The 21,075-nt window shown below is 39.4% G+C and overlaps 1 protein-coding gene across 4 annotated transcripts in view; it reads left to right on the top strand.

Annotated features, from left to right (window-relative positions):
* ccny (cyclin Y) overlaps positions 1 to 21,075 on the top strand; it is a 40,870-nt gene that overhangs the window by 15,827 nt on the left and 3,968 nt on the right. Inside the window, exons 2-11 of one of the 4 annotated variants that reach the window (XM_042510458.2) lie at positions 8,334 to 8,408; positions 9,840 to 9,860; positions 11,393 to 11,427; positions 11,601 to 11,624; positions 12,180 to 12,280; positions 12,858 to 12,893; positions 13,336 to 13,393; positions 13,782 to 13,901; positions 17,832 to 17,998; positions 20,295 to 20,457. In XM_042510458.2, coding sequence (XP_042366392.1) covers positions 8,334 to 8,408; positions 9,840 to 9,860; positions 11,393 to 11,427; positions 11,601 to 11,624; positions 12,180 to 12,280; positions 12,858 to 12,893; positions 13,336 to 13,393; positions 13,782 to 13,901; positions 17,832 to 17,998; positions 20,295 to 20,457 — 800 coding nt within the window. The remainder of the gene's footprint in view (positions 1 to 8,333; positions 8,409 to 9,839; positions 9,861 to 11,392; positions 11,428 to 11,600; positions 11,625 to 12,179; positions 12,281 to 12,857; positions 12,894 to 13,335; positions 13,394 to 13,781; positions 13,902 to 17,831; positions 17,999 to 20,294; positions 20,458 to 21,075) is intronic. The other 3 variants (XM_042510459.2, XM_042510460.2, XM_042510461.2) reach the window with 3 other exon arrangements.

Here is a 21,075-nt window from a genome sequence, read left to right on the forward strand (position 1 = left end):
GTTAGACTTAAGCGCCCAGAAAAACTGAGCCACTGGCCTCATTAAATGAGATGTCAATAACAATTTGTGAGTGAAGCCACTCTCTCTTTGCCCTTGCATTATCGCCATCTGTCTATTTTTGCATCATATTTCACTTCTGCCTCCTTTGTCCCTTTGGTATATCAACATTGCTTCATAGCATATACTGTGGAACCTCCCAATTTTATTTAATTCGGCATGTCTCTGATTATTTAGTCTTTGATTCTTGATTGAATGAATATAAAATGGGCACATTTTTTTAGGCTCTTCCACCAGTTTTCTGTGTGCCAAACCATTCACTGGTGTCCTTAATGTTCTGAAATACTATGAATCATAAACTTCCAATTAAAATACAGTTTCCACAGTTTTTTATTTTATTTTGAAATTTTAACTGCATTCATTTTTTAATCAGTTTATCTGAAAGTGCCTTACAGTCTCTTGCTTTTATGAAAATAACAGAATGAGGGGAAGGGAGAGTGCTTGCTGCAGAAAACATGCTTTTTGCATTTTGTCATATGCGCTCTGCCTCTGCAGCATTTATGATGTTTTTCTCTGTTTTCGGGCAAAATGTTTCTTTCCCTTTACCTTTCTTCCCTGCTCTGTGCTGTTTCATTTCAGCTTCATCTAATTACAGCCATCTGTCAAGTGTAAAAGTAATCAACAGCAGTGCTCCACATTCGACACCTCCATATAGCCAGGTACACTGCCAGGGAATGTCACCGTAACAAATCACTGTGATGGATCAGAGGGATTTTGGGCTGATTCGATGCTTTGATATAGTCCTCTCAACACAGAGCTGTAAGGCTGTACTTTATTGTAGCTCCACACAAGGTCTTTAGTCATGTGAAACCAGAATGTCTTTCTTTCTCAGAACAGGACATGTCTGTGTAGGCAGTGTGTTTGTTGGTATTATATGACCTTTCATCAACCTATTTGTGTGCATGCATAAAAGGGGCAGTGGGACATGGTATGCATGTCTGAAAATGATTACTTTCTGTTACTTCCGTTTTCATTACCTATAACATACTACTAAATAATAATCCCTCTGACTTTTCCTTTGGACATTTTTTAGTGAAATATCTCAACAACTTTTGGATGCATTGCCATGAAATTTCTGCTTACCTGTGATTTTCAGCACCTTTTGACTGGGACTCGTATTCTTCACATTTCCACAGAAATGTGGAAAAACCGTGAAATAAAAAGCCTCTCAGCATTTCTTTTTCACAGACCATTTCGCTCATGTGGCACAGCAACACTTCCTACACTTATTGTCAGGCCACTCTGGCTTTGACTTACTATCAACTGCTGCTTGTAATCTTGTCCACATATGCCTCATCTTTAGCGATATTGAAGTTATGGAAACAAAATGTTATTGCTCTTGGTTGTAATAAGTCAAATTGACTGAAACTGAAAGCTTGTGTGAATGTTTTTTTTTTCTTTTGGTGTGATGCTCAAAATCAGACGCTTACAGACACAGCGCACTTCTGTGACTAAGTTCTGCTGAAGTCATCAGAATAGGAATATGCCTACTGTTAGTTCAGATGAAATTTCCCCAACTCATTCCCCTCCATCTTCTCGTCCCTGTTGGCTTTCCTTTGATAAAAGCTCAGCTCTTTTTCTCTGATGAGTCTGCAGCACTGCGCCGAGTTTGGCAGATGTTGTCGATCAATGATACCAGCTCAGGGGCAGTTTAAGCTGTTAGGAAGATCTGTGATGATGTTGCTGGGTTTTTTTTGCTTTATTATTGTGTGTGATCATGTCTGTGTAGAGAGAGCTAAAAGGAGGGTGAGTCATTTAAGCAATAGTCTTTTGTTCACTTGGTTTTCATTTATTATCTCTAACCACTGGTTAAACCTGCCTCTCTTTTGAGTTTTAGAAATGTTAATTTTGCCAATTCAGAGTCCAGAAATTAAGCGACAGCAAATGAATCCAGGAAAATAATGACTTCACACTTAATGAATATGGGGTGTTAAAAAATGCAGTTTTTTTTGTTTATCTCTCCCTTCAGGGGAATGTGAGCAGATGGGATATTGCTATTAAGGTGTTTCTCTACATAAAAATGTTATCAGTGCAGCTTTAACTCTGGCCTGCTCCTTCTTATCGCACACACTCACTTCAAATACAAACACAGTGGCTGTATCATTAACTGATACAGTGGTGAAAGCTACAATACAGATAACAAACTTTCACAGAGGTGCAGGGTTAGCAGAGTCGAGTCTCCTCTGTCCTCTGCAGAGTGCTCTGATATCCAAGGTGAGAGCCACTTAACGGTCAAGATCTGCCCTCTGTTGCACATTCACAGCATATACCTCCACTAACAATGCCCACTGAGCATGTTATGGCCTGCGTCCTCTCTATCTGATGTCTTGCTTCTCTTCTTTCTCACATTACAAGACAAACACACACACGCACACTTACACAAGAGGGCCAACTCACAGTTATATTTGGTGCAGCAGTCATAAAGGTTCCGCTGTGATAAGTATTACATCAAAACTGTGTGCTTTGCTTCTCCAAACTGCACTCCAGAGGCTGTTTCATACCAGAGAGCAGATGGATGAGATTCAAGGTGAGACAGGAGAAGGAGCCAGAGAGAGTGATACAGTAGTCAAATGGAGCAATAGCTTTAAGGTATGCTGTGCAGGAATTGTATTGCTTGTAAACAGTATTACCAGTGAAACTGAAAGCTAACCGTTTGGCGTTTCACCTTGCTATATATATATATATTTGCGTTTTTTCTGCACTGTGGACACAATTTTTGTAGCTTTTCTTGACTGTGTGCTGCTTACCTCTGGCACCCGGTTGCTATCTTTTTATAAAGTCCCAACTTCACCTGTGCGCTGTTCCCCAGGAACATTCCCAACACAGGAAAGTAAGAAATAAATATGAAAATACAGGCAAAGTCTGCATGTCAGTACACCGCAACACAATTAAAGTGGATGATAAGTGTAGAATATATGAATTTACACTTTTTTGTGACTGTCATTGATATAACAAAAACTATTCTTTATGCTGCTTTAGGGACAGATGACTTTGCTTTACAGTGAGAAAAAAAAAAGGTGATTCACGATAATATTGGTACGTCACCAGTATGGGCAGATAGTGGCTTTAAAGTGACATATTGGAATTGGCCAACATGATTTATTGATGATTTCTGCCGACATCACCAACCGATATATATATAGATTATATATTTATTGTAATGGACAAAGTAAACGTACAAAATATCAACCCTAAATTGAAGTATTTTACTTATTCACGACAAGAGTATGCATATTATGATGGTAATTCCACTACAGAAGAGACTTGATGATCACCAAAAATTAGGTGGGGAAAAAAGTGGATATATCAGTATTGGTATTGGTTAATGGCTAAAATCATTCAGTGAAATACTGAACTCTAAGAAAGGTTTAGCCCAAGACTGATTGAGTAAAATTGTTTTAAGATCCCAAATCATCACACATCAGTGGTCAACCCAGATTCAGCATCAACACAATCAACAAAAATAGTATCCAGCGTCACAATAACTGCATGCTGCAGGAGCTCGGCGTTCCTTTTCATATCTATTTTCAAACAGCAGCTACATCTTGTGCTTTTTTCTCAAACACCCCATTACATGATGTGCTGTGTGCTTCTTATCTTAACCATGTGGGCGTATTCTTTGATAGCATGATGTTGACAGGCGGGCGGTGCCGTGCCGCGCCGTGCCATCTGGATCCCCTCAGGCAGGCACCTCAGCTGGGCAGCCAAAACCCTGCAAAGGGCCTTCCTGTCTGGGCTGATGTTGCAACCCGAAGCCACCCTCATGATATGCTCAGAGGGCAGGCAGGCAGCATGCCAGCTAACTGCTAACCACAATAATACAGACATTCCTGTCCACAATGTAACTAACAGCAGTAGAAACAGCATCAGTTTCCTCTTGTCCTGCAGGTTGTTACAGCTGGCTGAGGTTTCAGTGCTTTCCTGGTTCAAAATGAGGCACAGGTGGCAGCTGTGATCTACTGAACCAAGGATGTTTTTTGAATAACATCCGCCAGGTCCTACACAGATGAGAGGTGCGAAGAAAAAGTTATGTAAACGATGCCTGAAGAATTTCTTATCTTGATGATTCTATAAGAGTCACAAGTTCTAAAAAAAAAAGACTTGTCAATGTATAACGTCCTCTCCTCGCTGAAAACACTATGCAGACAGACTGGAAAAGATGGATCTTTGTGATGCAAGCACTGTGTGCAGGCCAGTGTAGCTGCTAAATATAATGATATGGAGGAGGAAAAATTCATCCCACTAACTTGATCTTGTATTTGAATGAATTTTGAATATTGATAATCTCCTGGAGAAGAGACAGCAGTGATTTACTGGTTTTGCAAAGTTAAGTAAAACATTTAAAAAAATAATGAACAGTTTCTTTTCAAATTGTAAAAATCAAGTGCAAAAATCTGAGCAATACTGTCCTGAGACAAAGGCTAATAATCTGTCATACATACATTTAAAATGTAATTTTTAAGTGTGGCGTTAATGAAATCAGTGTAAAATTCATACAGATTCCCAACTCAATAAATAAGTTTGGGAAAATAACCAAATATATTAATAAAGACAGCCTCTCTATAGGCCCCTAGGAAGTGTGTCAGGTTTTGAAGCATATTTTTACAGTGGCAACATTGTCACATGATGGCATGGTTAAAATACTTTTTTTCCATTGACTTTCATGGCAAAAGAGATATCTGTAAATCAGTGGATACATTTTTTAAGCATCACAATCGCCACGAAATGACTTTTTACTATCTGACTTTGATCCATTCAGTCCAGTAACATTTGGAAAGTCTAGAAGAGCGGCAAGTTCAAATCATTTTATTCCCAGTCAAGTTAACAGAGTGCTAAACCACAAGTAGCTCGGTCGCACAGTGCGGAAAAAGTGCTGTTCATCTACGGATCATCCATGCAGTTTTATATGCTGCAGTTGAACCAGTTTGGCTCCCTCCACCAGCAACTCCCATAACGAACAGAATCCTGCCTCCAATACTGTATCCAGATCTCTGTATTCATATTGCCCCCTGTATGTATAAAGCCTTTATCATGCTACATGCCATTTGTAATTTGCAGTGTTGATACATTTTGTAACAGCCTAAATGTTCTGGAAAATCAAACAAGACAGAGTCTCTAGATTGCATGGGGAAAACATGCATGGGGAAAACTAGATTGCATGGGGAAAACATCTCCTCTGTTTTTATTTATCAGAGGAGAGCTATGGAAGTGAGGGCTTTTGATATCTGTCTTTCTGTAAGTGTGTTTTCGGCAGGGTTTTGGAAGGAGAGTAAATGGTAGAACTTAACACACACATCTGGCTTACATCCACACACTGACCTACTGTATTCCCTCCACTCTTTGTTCAGCCTACCTCCCTAACAATGTGTAACCGTCACCCCTTACTTCATTTCCTCTCGGCTTCCTGAAATGCAGGAAGTTGGGTGCATTCGTCTACCACAGGTTGGAGAAAACTGGGGATGGGTGGAACCAAACCAAAGGTCACTGACACCAGCCATGTAGAAGGACACTCCCTGGGTCTGTGGCCAGTCCGCTTCCTGCGTTAAAAATGTGACATCGTCGGTAGTTTTGAAAAAAAAAAAAAAGCTCCAAATTCTGTGCATTTCTAAAGTAGACATTTAATAGTTAATTGCAAGTGGTGTGTTGCAGATGTATATGTGAGTGCGCCATGTATGTACTGCACACGTCACTAACGGGTGAGTGGCGTGCGCAACATCATTAATCCACCTTCAGCTCTCCTTTACTGCTCTTTGCTTCTTCCCACACACCCATCTTTTATTCAGCACTGTGTGTCACTTCCTCCTACATCGTGGCAATGTGTGTGTGTGTGTGTGTGTGTGTGTGTGTGTGTGTGTGTGTGTCCTTTGAGGCTCTTTAAGTGGCCCTCGAACACAAAAAGACAGTAGTTCAAAAGAGTTAGGACACAATAGCAGCATGTGTAACCTGCAGTGTACTGAGAGTGGCTGTGTGATCTGAAGTTTGCTCTGCAGACATCATTAAACATTGTGTTTTAGTGGTAAATCTCAACTAAATGTTTCACATCAACAATGCTCAGTCCTTAAAAGGTTTACAACGAAGCTGGTTGCAAACTGACCTGTCATTCTCTCCAGTTTCTCCTTACCTTTGCTTTTTATCTCCATCACGATTTCCTATTTCCCTTTTTCATCTGCTTCGACTCATCCTCTCTCATCTCTATTCTCCTTTATGATTTTTCTCTTCGCCCTGCCCCTATTGTCTCCTCTCTCCCTGTCAGTCATGTTTCAAATCTGTCACTCTCATCACTTCATTCTCAGCTCCATTGTCCTTTTCGCCCTTTTCTCTGTCATTATCAGCTTGCCACTCTTTCTCTGTCTCTCTCTTTCTCTCTATTAGTCTGTCTGGGTGTTGGCCCCTTCTGACCCTTCCTGTTTTTAAATGACATCATCCGAGAAACCAGGAAGCTGAAGATGGGGTCACCACCCCACACTGTTTTTTTTCTTCCTTTTTTTAGTGTGTTAAATTTTAGTGTGTCTTGTCTGTGTTGCGATTTTAAGTCTTATTATTACAGTTTTAGTCAATGATTAACCTAGACTGGAATATGATAATAATCATATGTCAACAAATGTTTAATTTAAGGTTGTTAAAGATATTAAATCCCTTCACCAGGCTACCATAAAAGTCAGGCAGCTGTGGAGATATACTTCCAATCCACTGTTCAAACACCTGTAGGCTCGGTTTCACTGCAGCTATGAACCCAATGACTGCAGGCTGAAAACACAAGAATGCAAGTGCAAGAATCAACCAAATTCCGACTCTTCTTTGTAAATGTCTTGTTTATAATTTAATAAAAACTTGCCAGCGGGATTTAATTAGGGCAAAGAACTACGGCACAAAATTGATACATTAAGTGGTATTACATAGCAGCGATCTGCCTGGCAGCAGTGTGTGTTGCTGGTTCTGGTCTGACACATGCATGTCTAACAAAGGAAGATGTTAAAGCAAAAATGAAAAGCTGACTGGTAATATCGTAAATGAAAAGAATAATAAAAAAAAAGATTATTAAAATTAATAAAAGATTAATCAGCTGCTCAAAATAGATTAATTCTTAATGAAAATTAAAAAAACAACATTTTTTTGCAGCACTAAAACACACTGTTTCACACTGTGAAACACCAGTTAAGCACCATTTAGCCAGAAGCAGTCACATTCTCTGTAACCATCAGAGGTTTAACATGTGACGTGTTAAAATTAAAAATGAGTGAGAAAAAAACAGACACTTCAGTAAGGAAACCAGATAGATGAGGTCATGGGGACAAATAGATTTTTAACATCTTAATATTTAACATCTTAACAATCTGATAATACTAATGTAAAGATACAGACTTGTAAAAAATCATGAATTTATTCTACGGAGTTTAGTCACTTTTACTCTAAAAATGCATTGTTGTATTTATATTTGACAAACATCCTGTTTTATAACCTCTCCATAATAAAGACAGTCGGTGTAAATTTTAAAAAATGTGCTCAAATAGTACTGAAGGCAAGCCAATACAGAATTTTAGTCTTAAATTTCATTGTAGGGGTCCTGTTTTAATGCACATTTTCATATTAACTCAGTTATTCGGATATTAGTCACATTTGTACCTGTTTCATATGTCTGTAAAGAAGTTGCAGACATTGTGACAGAGAATACCTGGTATCAGATACCAACTGTATATCTGCACCAGTCAGTGTCAGACTAAGATAGAGTTCCACCGAATGCTCAAAGATCTCTTTCTTGTGACTCATTGCGGTTTCTACTGTCTAATCTGGCAGTTGATCCTGGGAGGTATGTGTACACAGACAATGATCTAAAACAAATCTATACCTTTCTGGTGTGTTTGCTTAGCACATCGATTTACAAACCGCCGTTTACACAGCGCTGGTGCAGCAAACTGCTGGCTGACAGATTGTTTTTCCATTCACTTCAGTTCATTGCTAGAGAGGTGGTTAACCCTAAAGCCAATCCCACACATTTAACCTCACAATAAAAGGTGATTAGAGTGTGTTTTTGTTATTCTTCACGTCCTCGTGCTTACTATTCCTAACATACTGAAGATCACTGTACACTCTGTTGAGTTTCATTTTTACAACTTGAAATCTTAAACAAACAGGATGCAAACTCACAGGGAAAATGTTTTTGTGGTTGGTTGTTAGGGTTTTTGAAATAGTATGCCTATCAGTCTGGAATTAAACTCTGTAAATGTATAATTTAAATGCTGCCCTTCAGACTGTTTTCTTTCCTCTTTTTTTTTCAGATCTGCCTATGGAGTACAATCCCTCAGATCATCCCCGGGCCAGCACCATCTTCCTCAGCAAGTCACAGACTGACGGTGAGCATCTAACCAACCTAAAGCAGGGCCTAAAGATCGATAGGGATTGTTGGTGACTGTGTTGAAAACTTGCAAGGTGTCTGCAAAAGCCATGTGAAATCTCTCTGGGGCCATAATAATAGATGATTATTAATAATATCAGATGACACTGATGAAGTGTGAGCCATGGTTGTTGTAATATTGCTCTGTGTTCTTATAATGGTATTTTTGCCCCTATAAAGTTATACAAAAACAAAATAAATAGTGTAAGACTAATTGGTGATTTCTCACTAGCAGTAGTGTCATCCACAGGTTTGTGGAAAGAGTTTCTTATCGCCTTTGCTTTTGGATTATTCAGTTCGTTACCCTCTGATGGCTGTAAGAATAGTATATTAATTCCATTTGAAGTATGAAGTTTAAAAAATTAATTGTGCAATTTTAAAGCACTGCGAAATGATGCTCCATCCATTACCTTGATATAATTGCATGCAAAAAGCATCAGTCCATTACAAATATGTGTAATCATACTGCTTGGATACAGTTCCACACAGCTTGCAGGTTTAAAAATGAAACCTGCAGTAAAGTGGACATCCATAGAAAGACATTAGACAGACACAACTCACATAGTTCCATCAAAAATCTTTAGTATATTTTTTATAATGTTTATGCCACTTTAAACCGTCTCTCTTCCCCAACTCCCTCAGGGCCTCTTTGACCATTCATGCTGATTGTATCTGTTTTTATCAATTGCCACTGATTCTTAAAAACCCTGCTGAGAGGAGTCATCCCAAGAGCAGCGTTTCCGTATGCGGCAGATTGCACATTAAGCGATAACGCGGCCTGCGAAAAATAATTTCAAAGTATCTTTATGTTTCAAAGTCATGCAAGTCAAACAATGACATATGCCGCTAGCTTTGTGGGCAAGCAAGCTGTTTCACTGATGCAGGGATTTTAGATGTGGAGCTTTTTCAAAAGTACTGTTGATCAACGTGCTTTCATCCACTGTAAAGGCTCCAGGCAGGTTCCTGTGGAAGTTTCACACCAGCTGCCTTTGCGTCAGATTTTTTGAGACCCACCGGGGTGTTTTGATCATCTCTATCAGGCTAAGAGACTGATCCTGTCGCAGCGTGGACCTTTCAGAGTGGCAGTAATGCATTTTAATCAACTGAAATGTGATGAAGTTGGTTTCCGAGCTTCAGTTTAGCCATAATCTCTTTACTTTGATGATAAGAGGCCTGATATTGTGCCGTTTGCACTCACTGGAGAAAAGCTGGTTTAGCTGAAGAGTTTATAGCCTGAAGGCTGATAGATTGATCTGATATCAGGCGCTGATGCTCTTTTATTAGCCTTATCAAGCTCTTGTGTGAATATCTGCTGGCCTGTTTTATCACCACATTGTACATAAATACCAATGCAGGACACAGAGACAATTTGGACTTTGTGTTTTTTCAGTTGCTGTGCCCAGCAAGAGAGGTAAGCATGTGTGTGTCCGGTCTCAGTAGGCGGGTAGCTCTATGCTTACTGTGTGCCCTGGCTCTTTTCATGTGGTCACAAGCTTTATTGTATTCTTGTACTTGATCTGTTTGGTTGTCTGTTAGCGGATGACGTGCCTTCACTGCTGAGCTGCTGACATTATTATATGTGTGTGTGTTTTGTGCCAGTGTGCATGTCGGTCTATGGGATGCACCAGTGTGAATAGGGCACCAAAAAATTGTGTTTGTGAAGTAAAAGTTGGGATTAAACCAGGAGATTTACACTGTGATTTGACACAAACATCATAGCACGCTCTTAACAACCCTCGTGTTGTCCTTGGGGTCATTCTGACACCAAATGAAATCTTTTGCCATCAAAATATGTTTTTTATACTTATGTACAAGGTCTATTGGCCCTAAATTCCAGAACGAAGGGAAAAATGTATGGTAATGGGTTGGACTGAAGTAAGACTAAAGGTGTAATACAGAATTGATTGACAATTTATACAATATGCTTTAAATAACAGTCAAAACAGGGCAGGGTCAGAATGACCCCAGAGGAGGTGTATGGCAATCGGGAGGACATTACGAGGGTTAAGGAGAATATTAAATGTATTATTGCTGATGTGTTGAAAAAAGATATATAGAAGATATAGATATATATATTTTTTCACTAACATTTGCAGCCTTAATTATGATGTAAGAGGCCGCTGTTTTTTTTACTAGAAAGCAGCGCTTACAGTCACGACTGCCCAGAGGAAAAAAAAACATGTGCTTTAGAGCGTGTGTGTGTCAGGGAGGTGAGAGACAGACAGCGCCGGGATAAGAGGCGCCAGACAGCTTGCTACGTCACTGTATGTGTGATGCTGCGCTCTGCATCTGCTCCACTTTGCTTTGCCAGCGATCTTCCCCCCCCTGTGTATTCTCCTACATCAGAGCGAACATACACATATCGACACACATGGATGCACAAACAGACATGACACACAGCTGTGTACGTGTATGTGTGTGTGTTATGCTGTGCCCCCAGTGAAGTGAGCTCTGTAAAACTAACAAATCATCATGTCCATTAAGCAGAATTAGCATTGCAAATGAGCAGAGCTATATGCAACAGAGTAGCTCAAATGACAATCTTCTCATGAATGAAACAAGTGAGTATGCTTCATTTAATTTGGTCTCATGTAGGCCAAAAATGATGAATGGATTAAATAATTAGCTCATACCCATTCCCACACATTAAAATACGATTTCCAATGTAGCAGGAGAAAAAACAGGCTTTGAAATGTTCTTTTTTCATATTAAAAATGCTGTTTGCTAAAGCTGCCATGCTTTGTTAATGTTCTGCAGAATAATTAGAAGGGAAAAAGCTGCTCATCCAATTTTTCTCACATTCTCTATTGATAGGGGAACTTATAAACCCTGGATAAATGCTGCTCCCTGTCTGTGAGGGTTGTGTACTGCACTCACACAGAGCTTGAAGTGTGTGATGCTGCTAGACAACACTGACCACTCTTCTCTTATCTTCCTTTGCAGTTCGAGAAAAAAGAAAGAGCCTTTACATCAACCATGTAAGTAAGATAAAGGACATTGTAATTGATATAATAAAAATGGCAGTAGTGGATCCTACACAAAGGCCTAAAGTTGATTTTATTATTCAACTGTCAATTATTTGATTGTGTAATGCAGTGTGAATATTATAATAGTGCAAATGGTGATTTTGATGTCTTGTATTTTTTGCAAGTTCACACACATTTCGGAAAACAAGGTAAAGTCCTCAAAATGATCTCTAAAATAATCCAGCCTTTCCAATCATTGTCCCTCCCTCTTTAAACCACACACTTACAGTCATAGTCATATGTGTAGAGGATGAAGATAAATGTCATTACTTAGATGTAGAAAAATAATGAAGTCACAACTGTTTCATCACGTCATGGTGCAGTTCATCTTTGTTCTTCCCTCCCTCGGCCCCAAGTGCAGGAATTGGTGAAATGTGCAGTTTTTTAGTGATGAATTAGTGAAGTTCTCATCTTGAAAATAGTCTTTTTATTTTAAGCATGAAGATGAATTGAAATTAATTAAAGAAACGTCATCACTAAATTAAGTCTTGGGCTCCTCTGAAGATGCACTCCACCATAAATGCCATTCCTGCATGCAGTCATGTCAGGCGCTGACAGAGGACAGGCAGAATTAGTTTGTGGGCTTACAGGTGCCCTACTTTCCATGGCTGTCAGCAGGCCTCTTGGCTGGTCCGAGTATGACCGAAATAGAGATTGATGTGTGTCTGTCTGTGTGTATGTACGTATGTATGTGCGAATTTCAGCATCATCCAGGTCCGGTGAGACGGAAGTACAGCTCCTGTTCCACCATATTTCTCGATGACAGCACTGTCAGTCAGCCCAACCTCAAATACACCATCAAATGGTAATCACATAAGTAGCGCTGTGTTTTTGTAAGAATCTGACCATATGACTCTTACCGCTACATGATTGGATAAATTGTTATACATTACAGTACTGTAAGCAAGACAATATATTGCACTTTCTTAAAATCATAATCTAAATTTAGGAAAACCGTCAATGATAGCGATGCACCCTTTATGACTCTGCCTGTTTCGTAGAACGGTGTTATTTGTGTTTACGCAAGTGATAAGTTGTTAAATTGGAGTGGAAGAGTCAAATGGCTAAAGATCGATTACAACACTAAAGGATCTCCTGGTTTAGGTGTAAACACAACACAAAATGAATCACTACTATGAATCTTTGCATTAAAAATTAAAAATGTTTTTAGAATTGATACAGTATCACAAACATATTGCAGTGTTCAAGTGCATTGTTACTTTCCCTAACCCTTGTTCTTAACTGTATTTGCCAAATGTGAAGGAAGTCATAATCTAATGTTGCAATATCTGTCCACAATGAGAAGAAATATTTGGCTCATTGACATATTATCCTGGTTTTTATTTTAAATAAATTGTAATGCCTTTTTCTTTCTTTTACAGCGTAGCTCTCGCAATATACTACCACATAAAGAACAGGTATGATACGTGTTTTCATTCATTTTTGAGAATTAATTTCTGTCCATTTCACAATCCTGCATCAACTATCAGCATCAGAGGTTAGCACACAAGTATGAACCCTTTGGCTCCCAGTGCTTATGCTGAAATGTCAAACTCTTTAGATATGGTGACATTCTGTTTGTTGTCTGGCTTCATGTGAAGCCTCAGTGAACTGAACATCTCTCACACTAACATGTGCTCTTGTAGAGGAGTGTAGAGACAACCTTTTCTTTGTCTAATTCACCAAAACAGAAAGGAACCCCATGAAGTGTAGCTGTTTGAAGTGCAGATAAATCCCCACAAATGGTTTATTGACACTTTAGTGGATGAAGTCATATTTTAAATGAAATGACTCTCATGCCATCTGTTTTTTTTTGTATCTATCATACTCTGATGTTCCTTTTACCTGTTTGTATTCCAGAGACGTCGACGGAAGAATGTTGTTAGACATTTTCGATGAGAAACTGCACCCGCTCTCGGTAAGGCCTTAACTGAAGATACACTTCTGTGAACGCTGTAAAACTGTCAGTACTCATCAGCAAGACAAACCACACAAGCTTATGACCAGCACATACCCAAATGGATCAAATAACGGGGGAAAATCTGTCTCATAATCTTGGGAGCCATCTGGATCATTCAAATGTATTTTCAGTTCTTTTTTTATTGCTTAACAATTGCACAGTTTCAGTCCAAAACATTACATCACCACTTTGCCTGATGCTCCTTATCTGAAAACTATAAAGCACTCTACTCAAAATGATTACAAATTTGTAGTCTTAAGTAGCAGCTTGTGCTTTTATTTTGGTAAACAATCCCACCAGATTTTATGATCACCGTGTCTTTCATTTTGTTCATCTTCTGTTCTAGAAGTCTGAAATTCCTCCTGATTATGACAAACACGACCCTGAGCAGAAGCAGATCTACCGCTTTGTCAGGACGCTGTTCAGCGCCGCACAGCTCACTGCCGAGTGTGCCATTGTCACATTGGTAAGTGTGTGATTGCGGTCTATTTCAATGCTGACACCAGGAGGGAGTGTTGCTTCCCGATTCTCTTTTTGCCCTCCCCGGTGTCATGTGCTGTCATCTATCTGTTGCCTTACTTCTCATTTATTTTTGGACCTCATTTCTTCCTCCTGAATCCTATGAAATGCTCAATAAATCCCTCCAGGGGCTGTGTCCCCAAGAATGTTGAAAAGTTTTACTAATTCTCACAGGAGAGAACAGAAGATTGGAGGATAATACAAAAACTGTGACAAGATCAGTTTGATCTGTGCAGTTTCCTTTCAAAATGACTATGGCGTGAAAACTGCGCCTGGAGCAAGGATATAATTGGTGTTTTACTGTTCAGCAGGTTCTCACTCCACAACTTATGACATCCTGAGCTGCTCACCTTTGTTAAAAACATGAAAACAAGGACTGCTTTACTTGTGTCTCATTTCTACTCTCCTGACTTTTTTATCTTTAACATCAAAGTACATCTAATTATACAAGTAGTAAAAGAAGACATGCACTGTGAACACAAAATAAGGTCAATAACTTGTGCTGTTTTTCTCGTACTTCTAATTTATATGTTTGTATTATTTTTATGTTTTGTTTATCGGTATATGTTTGTTATATTTATGTTTTTCCAGCTTTTATCAGCCATTGACAGTTGAAATGAACTCTCTCTCCCTCCCCACTCATCTGCCCAGAAACATCTCTTTCTACACTTCGTTGCTGTGGCCGACACGTGTGTCCCCAGGGCTTGGGAAATGTGGGGTTAATACGGCTGGCCTGGTGGCCTTGTATTGAGTTGCTTTGCTTCCTGACAGATGCACAAATATGTTGAGGGCATGTTATGGGTGGGCCCTTGTGTCCAAACGGTGGTGGGATAGTAAGTATACTGATGCCCAGTTTCTAAGTCTTTATTCTAGGTGTACTCTAACAAAAAACTTTAATACATCACATGAGCACAAACATAGCACGGTCTGGCACACACACTCCCTCCTCCAGTCCCCCTGAGTAAAGTCTGGCATGCCATCAGTAACTGAATAGGGCTTTTGGCTTGTGGTGATGGGGTTAGTTTAGCTGACACAGCTAACTTTAGACAGTGGAGTCTTCCTTCACTTCCCAGTCATCACATCATAGGAGAGGGAATGCTTCTCTACGGGGTGGAAAAGGCAAAGAGACAGAAACTCTGCATGTCTCCTTTTGTGAAGACTCCAAGATCTTGACACAGAAAACACATTTCACTTTGAAAAGATGCAGCTCCACAGCTCAAAATCTGCCGTTACCAAAAGACATTTCCAGGGGACCAAGGTCATCGATTTGTCACACAAAAGATACTAGTTTAGAAACATTCACCTTCTTTTAGCATAACTGTAGACACATCATATTAGACTGATATGTTTAACTGTTGCTGTATTTTAATCTACCTATAGTGTTTTCACGATACTGGAATTTCTAACTTTGGAACATTATATCTTTAAAACTATTGATATATGATACCACAGGGAAAATCAACATTACGGCCAACTAATTTCAGTTTTAAAAAAGAAAAGACACAATATAACTAACCATAACTTTTCTTTTATCATTTAGTAGCAGAGAACAACAAAATGAATGTAGTGAATATTAACAATAGGAGAGAGCAAGAAAGTGCAGCTGGTACCAGAAAATAAGTATTGAAACTTATTCAAATATTCAGAATCAATATGTATCAATAAATTGATATATTTGACAACAGCTATATTTGCCACACAAACTGGATAGCCCAGCACTATGTTATCAGTCATCTCAGCAGAATGTGTTTCATTAGTTGGTTGTTTAAATATGACACTGCATGTGAACAGGATGGAGTTTAAAGATGGGCATGCTGACTTGTGATGTGTGGTAGTTAAAACAACCACCAATCAGGAATTTAGTCAAATTATATCTCTGTTTTACCAAGTGGAGTATAAACAGAAAATCAAGTGCCTTAGCATCTCATTGATTTGAATAATAGATGTGATGTGACAATCGGCAAACTTTTGTTTAAAATATAAAAATATGTTGTTTAATCCTTAATAAACATTTAGTCCAGTCAGAGCATTCTCCGTTTAAGAAATTATCCTGTAACTGAGGTTAGTTTAGTGCCAAATCTCATCTATGACATCGGCCCAGGAATCAAGACATTAAATCATTATGGTTAAATGTATTTGCACATGGCCGCTGTTTGCCAGCCGCACTGCCTCTGGATTATTTGTCGTGCTTGTTTGTATAGTTTTCTCCCCGTGCTGTTGCATTCATATCACTCAGCATGCGGCCTGGCTCTCATTTTGTGCAGGCCTTCTTCAGTGTTTGCTGCCTGCTGCCAGATGAGTGTACAGTACATGTGGTGACTGCTGGCAGGCTGTGGGCCACTACAGAGATAGGTTAGCACTGCCTACAGGCACAAAGCCCAACCCAGCATGACTTGTCCAATTAGCCACCTGAGCTGTGCTCGTGGGCAAGTCAAACCAGGCTGTAAAACAGACAGAAATGAAATTGTCTTTTTTTTTTTTTTTTTTTACTCAATGTCTCCCTTCTCTTTGTCTCTCTATTTGTCCAAATGACAAATATAAAAATGAAGATATCATTTTATGTCCAGAAGTTATAGTCGTCATATAACAGATGTCTACTTTCCAACAATTTTCTAGGATTCTGTTTGGGTTTTTAAATCACATAACACTGACACTATTGCCACAGTGCAGATTCAGACAGAATTATAATAAGTCGAGTGCAGTGAATTCCACTCCGCCATATAAAAAAAATACAGCATCTGTGCAGTTTTTTTTGGTGTGTTTTTTTCCAGACTTGTCATTTGAAATGACAGATTTCATAGCTTTAAGGTACTGTAACTGGTCTGAATTCAGCTCAGCCTGCAGCACATTTTATTTATGGAAAATGAAAAATGTTCATAGTCAGCCAAGGAAAATTGCTGTTATACGAATAAGACTTATTGCCTGCATCGATCATATCTGTTACAAACAATAGCAAATTATATGTTCATAAATACTGCCATAATACCCAAAGTGTTACAAATACCAAATATACAAAAATGAAGTAGGCTGTAGTATGCTTGAGTTAAATATTTATTAAGATTACACAATAAAATTACCAAATTTATACTGAAAACTAAAAGTATACACAAAATTAAATAAAAAGAGATGAAGTGAAAGGTGGAGGTGATTAGGTGTATGTTTGCACATGTATTACACAGAGAGGCATGGGGGGGGGTGCATTGCAATATTATTTAGGAGTGTGTAGCGGAAGACACATAAGCTTTAGTGAGAAAACTGAAAGGTGTTCTGTAGGTGCCATTAGCAAGCTCGACATTTATTCGTCTCCATGCAGCAGATCACTGCAGCTTTCATGCTCGACAGTTACTTTCTAACAAAATGATGATCAGTGGATCAGAAGAATCAGCTTCTGTACAAGAATTCCAACTTGTAAGGAAGAGGTGCCTGCGGGCTCTGTGCGCTTTGTGATCTGCACACTGTGTGGGAATTCTGGCTACCGAAAAAAAAGAGAGCGAAATGGAAACGGGGAGGGAGGCAGGGAGAGGGAGTGTTTCAATTCACATGGATATTTTAACGAGTAAGCTCCGGGGAAGCTGGATTTCATCAGCTTCTGACATGTTGTTATTGTGTTTTTTACCTGGAGGAGGAGTAGGCAGGAGACTGCAGAACAATGTGGCAGCAAACTAACTCTGCAAGGATTGCAGACAAAGAGAGCTGAGACCAATTAAACACAGTAATCCAAGCTGCTGTTATAGATGCAATATAATAAGGATGTTTAAGATGGAAGAAAAGACAGAATCTGTAAGGATATCAGTTATGTGAATTCTTTTGTATATTCAAAGAAGTGAAAAAACATCAGTAATGAGACATTTATATTTTACACATCTCTGTGTTCAAGGTTTATTTGGAGAGGCTGCTGACCTACGCTGAGATCGACATTTGTCCTGCCAACTGGAAGCGTATCGTGCTAGGCGCCATCCTCCTGGCATCTAAGGTGTGGGACGACCAGGCGGTCTGGAATGTCGACTACTGCCAAATTCTCAAGGATATTACTGTGGAGGACATGTGAGTTGCTGCATACACGCCCAAAAAAGTGCATTTTATTGATATGGAAGCTGTCCGAAAGGCAAAAAGATACAATGCACGCATAAAAGAAAAGGTCTGTAGGCTGCGGACAATTCCACTAAATGTCAGGTGGCTCATTTACAGTATTTAGTTTCTGAAGTATCTTATTTTTAAACTGTTTCCTCTTGCATAACAATGATTATTAAACATGAAATGTGCAAAGATAATTAGGCTGCCGTGTTATGAAGGTGGAAAGTGATGTGTTTTATCATCTCTGCACAAAAATGTTATCTTACCCACAATTAATAACACATAGCCTTTATAGCCAACTTCTCATTTTCATTGCATAATCTATTGAGAGCGAGCCAAAACAAATTGGCTGCAGTAGATATTAACTTAATAGCTTGCTGGTTCAGTTTATGTGTGAGTGACAGTAATCATCTGGGTGGAAAATGTTATTGAGCATTTGCCAACCAGGTAACTACTTGTATTCAACAAATGGCCTAAAAACTGGAAGATGAATAGTTCACTATCATAGAAAACTAAAAAAAAAGTAAAAAACTACAATCATTTAAATATGTCCTTAACAATAAAAAAAATTAACTTTCTCCTCAAAACATGCTGTTGCCATCATTTGGTATACATTCTTAGTCATTGTTATTCACCATTCCTCTTTTCTACTGTATCTGTTTTCAGCCCCATACAGTGACTAAAGTTCAGGGCCTGCTGTGCTAAGTATAGTCTGTGTTTGAGGGGTCAGCCTGAGTTCAAGAGGTGCTCAGAGTCACATGTATAGTGGCCTGGATATGCTTAGAGTGACCTCTGCCCAGTTTATCTTCCGTTGTGGCTCTTGGATTCGGCCCAAAAAAAAAAACAAGCAATCCAGTAGGTTGTCTTAAATTCAGCTCAGCCTAATGATAAAGTATTATCACATAATAAGATGTTATCTACACTTTGTTAGAGCAAAACATATGCATGTAGGTCAGTAAAAACCAGAAGGTAGAACTATGGTGCTGCCAGTTTATATCAGTAATTCTTGCACATTTCCCAATAAAACAATAGTAGAAATCAACATGCTATCATGTAATCAAGCTTGAAACAAACTGACATTAAAAGATGCATGACTTAAACTGGACGTTTACTTTAATTACAAATTAAATTGCCACGTGTCAGACAGGGAAGGAGCATCTTTAGCATGAGGACCCACCACCATGTCTCACATCCGCTTAAATCCTCAGGAATCTTGGCAAGATTATTCCGAGGGGGAACATGATGCTGTAGACGTGTTGCCACTCCCGTGACCACTGACCTCTGCTGCATTCACACTCTGGCTGTATATTCTTGTCCTTGGACTCAGATTTTTACAGAGCAATGACTGTGATCCACCTGTTTGGGACTCTTTCCAGTGAGAGGAGCCCAGCATGTGGCTCTGCTGCGCTCCCATATGGCATGTCACCGGACTGTGACTCAGTGCTTGACCAAAGATTTCCTCAGAAGATCAATTTTAGTCTTTGTAAATCCATGCTCAAGCACATAACCTGCTAAATTCCCCTTTCCACCCCCAGCACACTCAAGCTTGACTTGTGAATTAACTGCAGGGGTGTCTGGGAAGAATTGTGAGCAGCGGAGAAACACAAAAAGATATGGATGAGAATAGCTGAATGAGTGCCATGGTGAGATAAAAAAGAAGCAGCATTATTAGGCAGAGTTTGGCTACAGTGGAGTCTAAATTTAGCCCGTCTGTTGCTGCATGCCTGTAAGTGTTTGTGGGTGGGGAACAAAGGCTAGGAAGAAGAGATGGGTAGTGCTTCTTTTGCAGGTTACAATGCAAAATGAATGGGCCATGACTGAAGATAAACAGATGAAAGCGTCTGTCAGAGCGCTGCAGAGGGGATCACAGAGCTGTGCAGCATGACAATAGCATTTTCATGATGTGGGATTAATATTCTTTTTTAAACATTATGCTCAGAGCCCTTTTGCCTGGATATCATTCACTTTTCGTATTTGGAAAAGCTTATGTTTGGTGGGTGTACTGGGGATTTATTCAGTGAATGTGTGTCGGTGCTGTACATGTAAAAAAAAATACCCACTGTCTGTGTGAGGTGATGGATTTGCCAGGATGGTCTCATGAGCTCTAACACCCCGTCTCTAGCCTGTTTGTCCCCTCTTGAGTCTCTCTATACAGAATTTATTTGTAGACAGACAATTCAGTTTCAAAGATCTACATTTATTTCAATCTCAGCTCACTTCTCAACTCACATGTCCTCTCTCTCTCTCTGTCTCTCTCTGACAAAAGGAACGAGCTGGAGCGCCAGTTTCTGGAGCTGCTGCAGTTCAACATCAATGTGCCGTCCAGCGTCTACGCCAAGTATTACTTCGACCTGCGCTCCCTGGCCGAGGCCAACAACCTCAGCTTCCCTCTGGAGCCCCTCAGCAGGGAGAAGGCCCAGAAACTAGAGGTGAGTAAAACACGTACAAAAAAAAACAAGAAAGGGCATTTGATTGGGAGTTTGTGTCATACAGACAAAAAAAAGAAATCCTAAAAATCTGAACCCAATTTACGGTGGCCCGAGGATGTGGAGTACAATTAACTGAGGCCGTCCAGCTAATGAGTATTTTGAAGAGCCTCATTTCAACGCACACACAGGCTGCAGATCGTGTGCTGGGTGAAGGACAGGATGTAGGACTGTGTTGCTGTGTAATTAGCTTCACTGCCTCAACATCTGCCTCTCCCTCACTAGAGTAAGCTTTTGAAACATGATTGACCACCAGCAGATGGAGACATAAAATACAAGGCTTTTAACTGTATGTAATATTCAAAAAACAAAAAAATCTCAGAGAAAAAGCAAATAAATAAGCAGAAAAAATAATCAATTAATGAAAAAAGAAGGTAGAGAGCTGTGTCCATAAAAATAGATTAATAAAATGGATCAAAGATAAATGAATTGCAGTTCTCAAAATAGGTCCTTAAACATCCAAAACACCAGACTAAATGTTTTTGAAACATGGAGAAGCTGACAGTTTTCATTCTGGGAGTAGAAATTTTGGGAGCTTTGACCGTGCCGCACATTAATGCT

Source organism: Plectropomus leopardus, chromosome 21 (genome assembly GCF_026936395.1).
Source record: "Plectropomus leopardus strain MGB_pleo_1.0 chromosome 21, ASM2693639v1, whole genome shotgun sequence".
Classification (NCBI taxonomy): Eukaryota; Metazoa; Chordata; class Actinopteri; order Perciformes; family Serranidae; genus Plectropomus; species Plectropomus leopardus.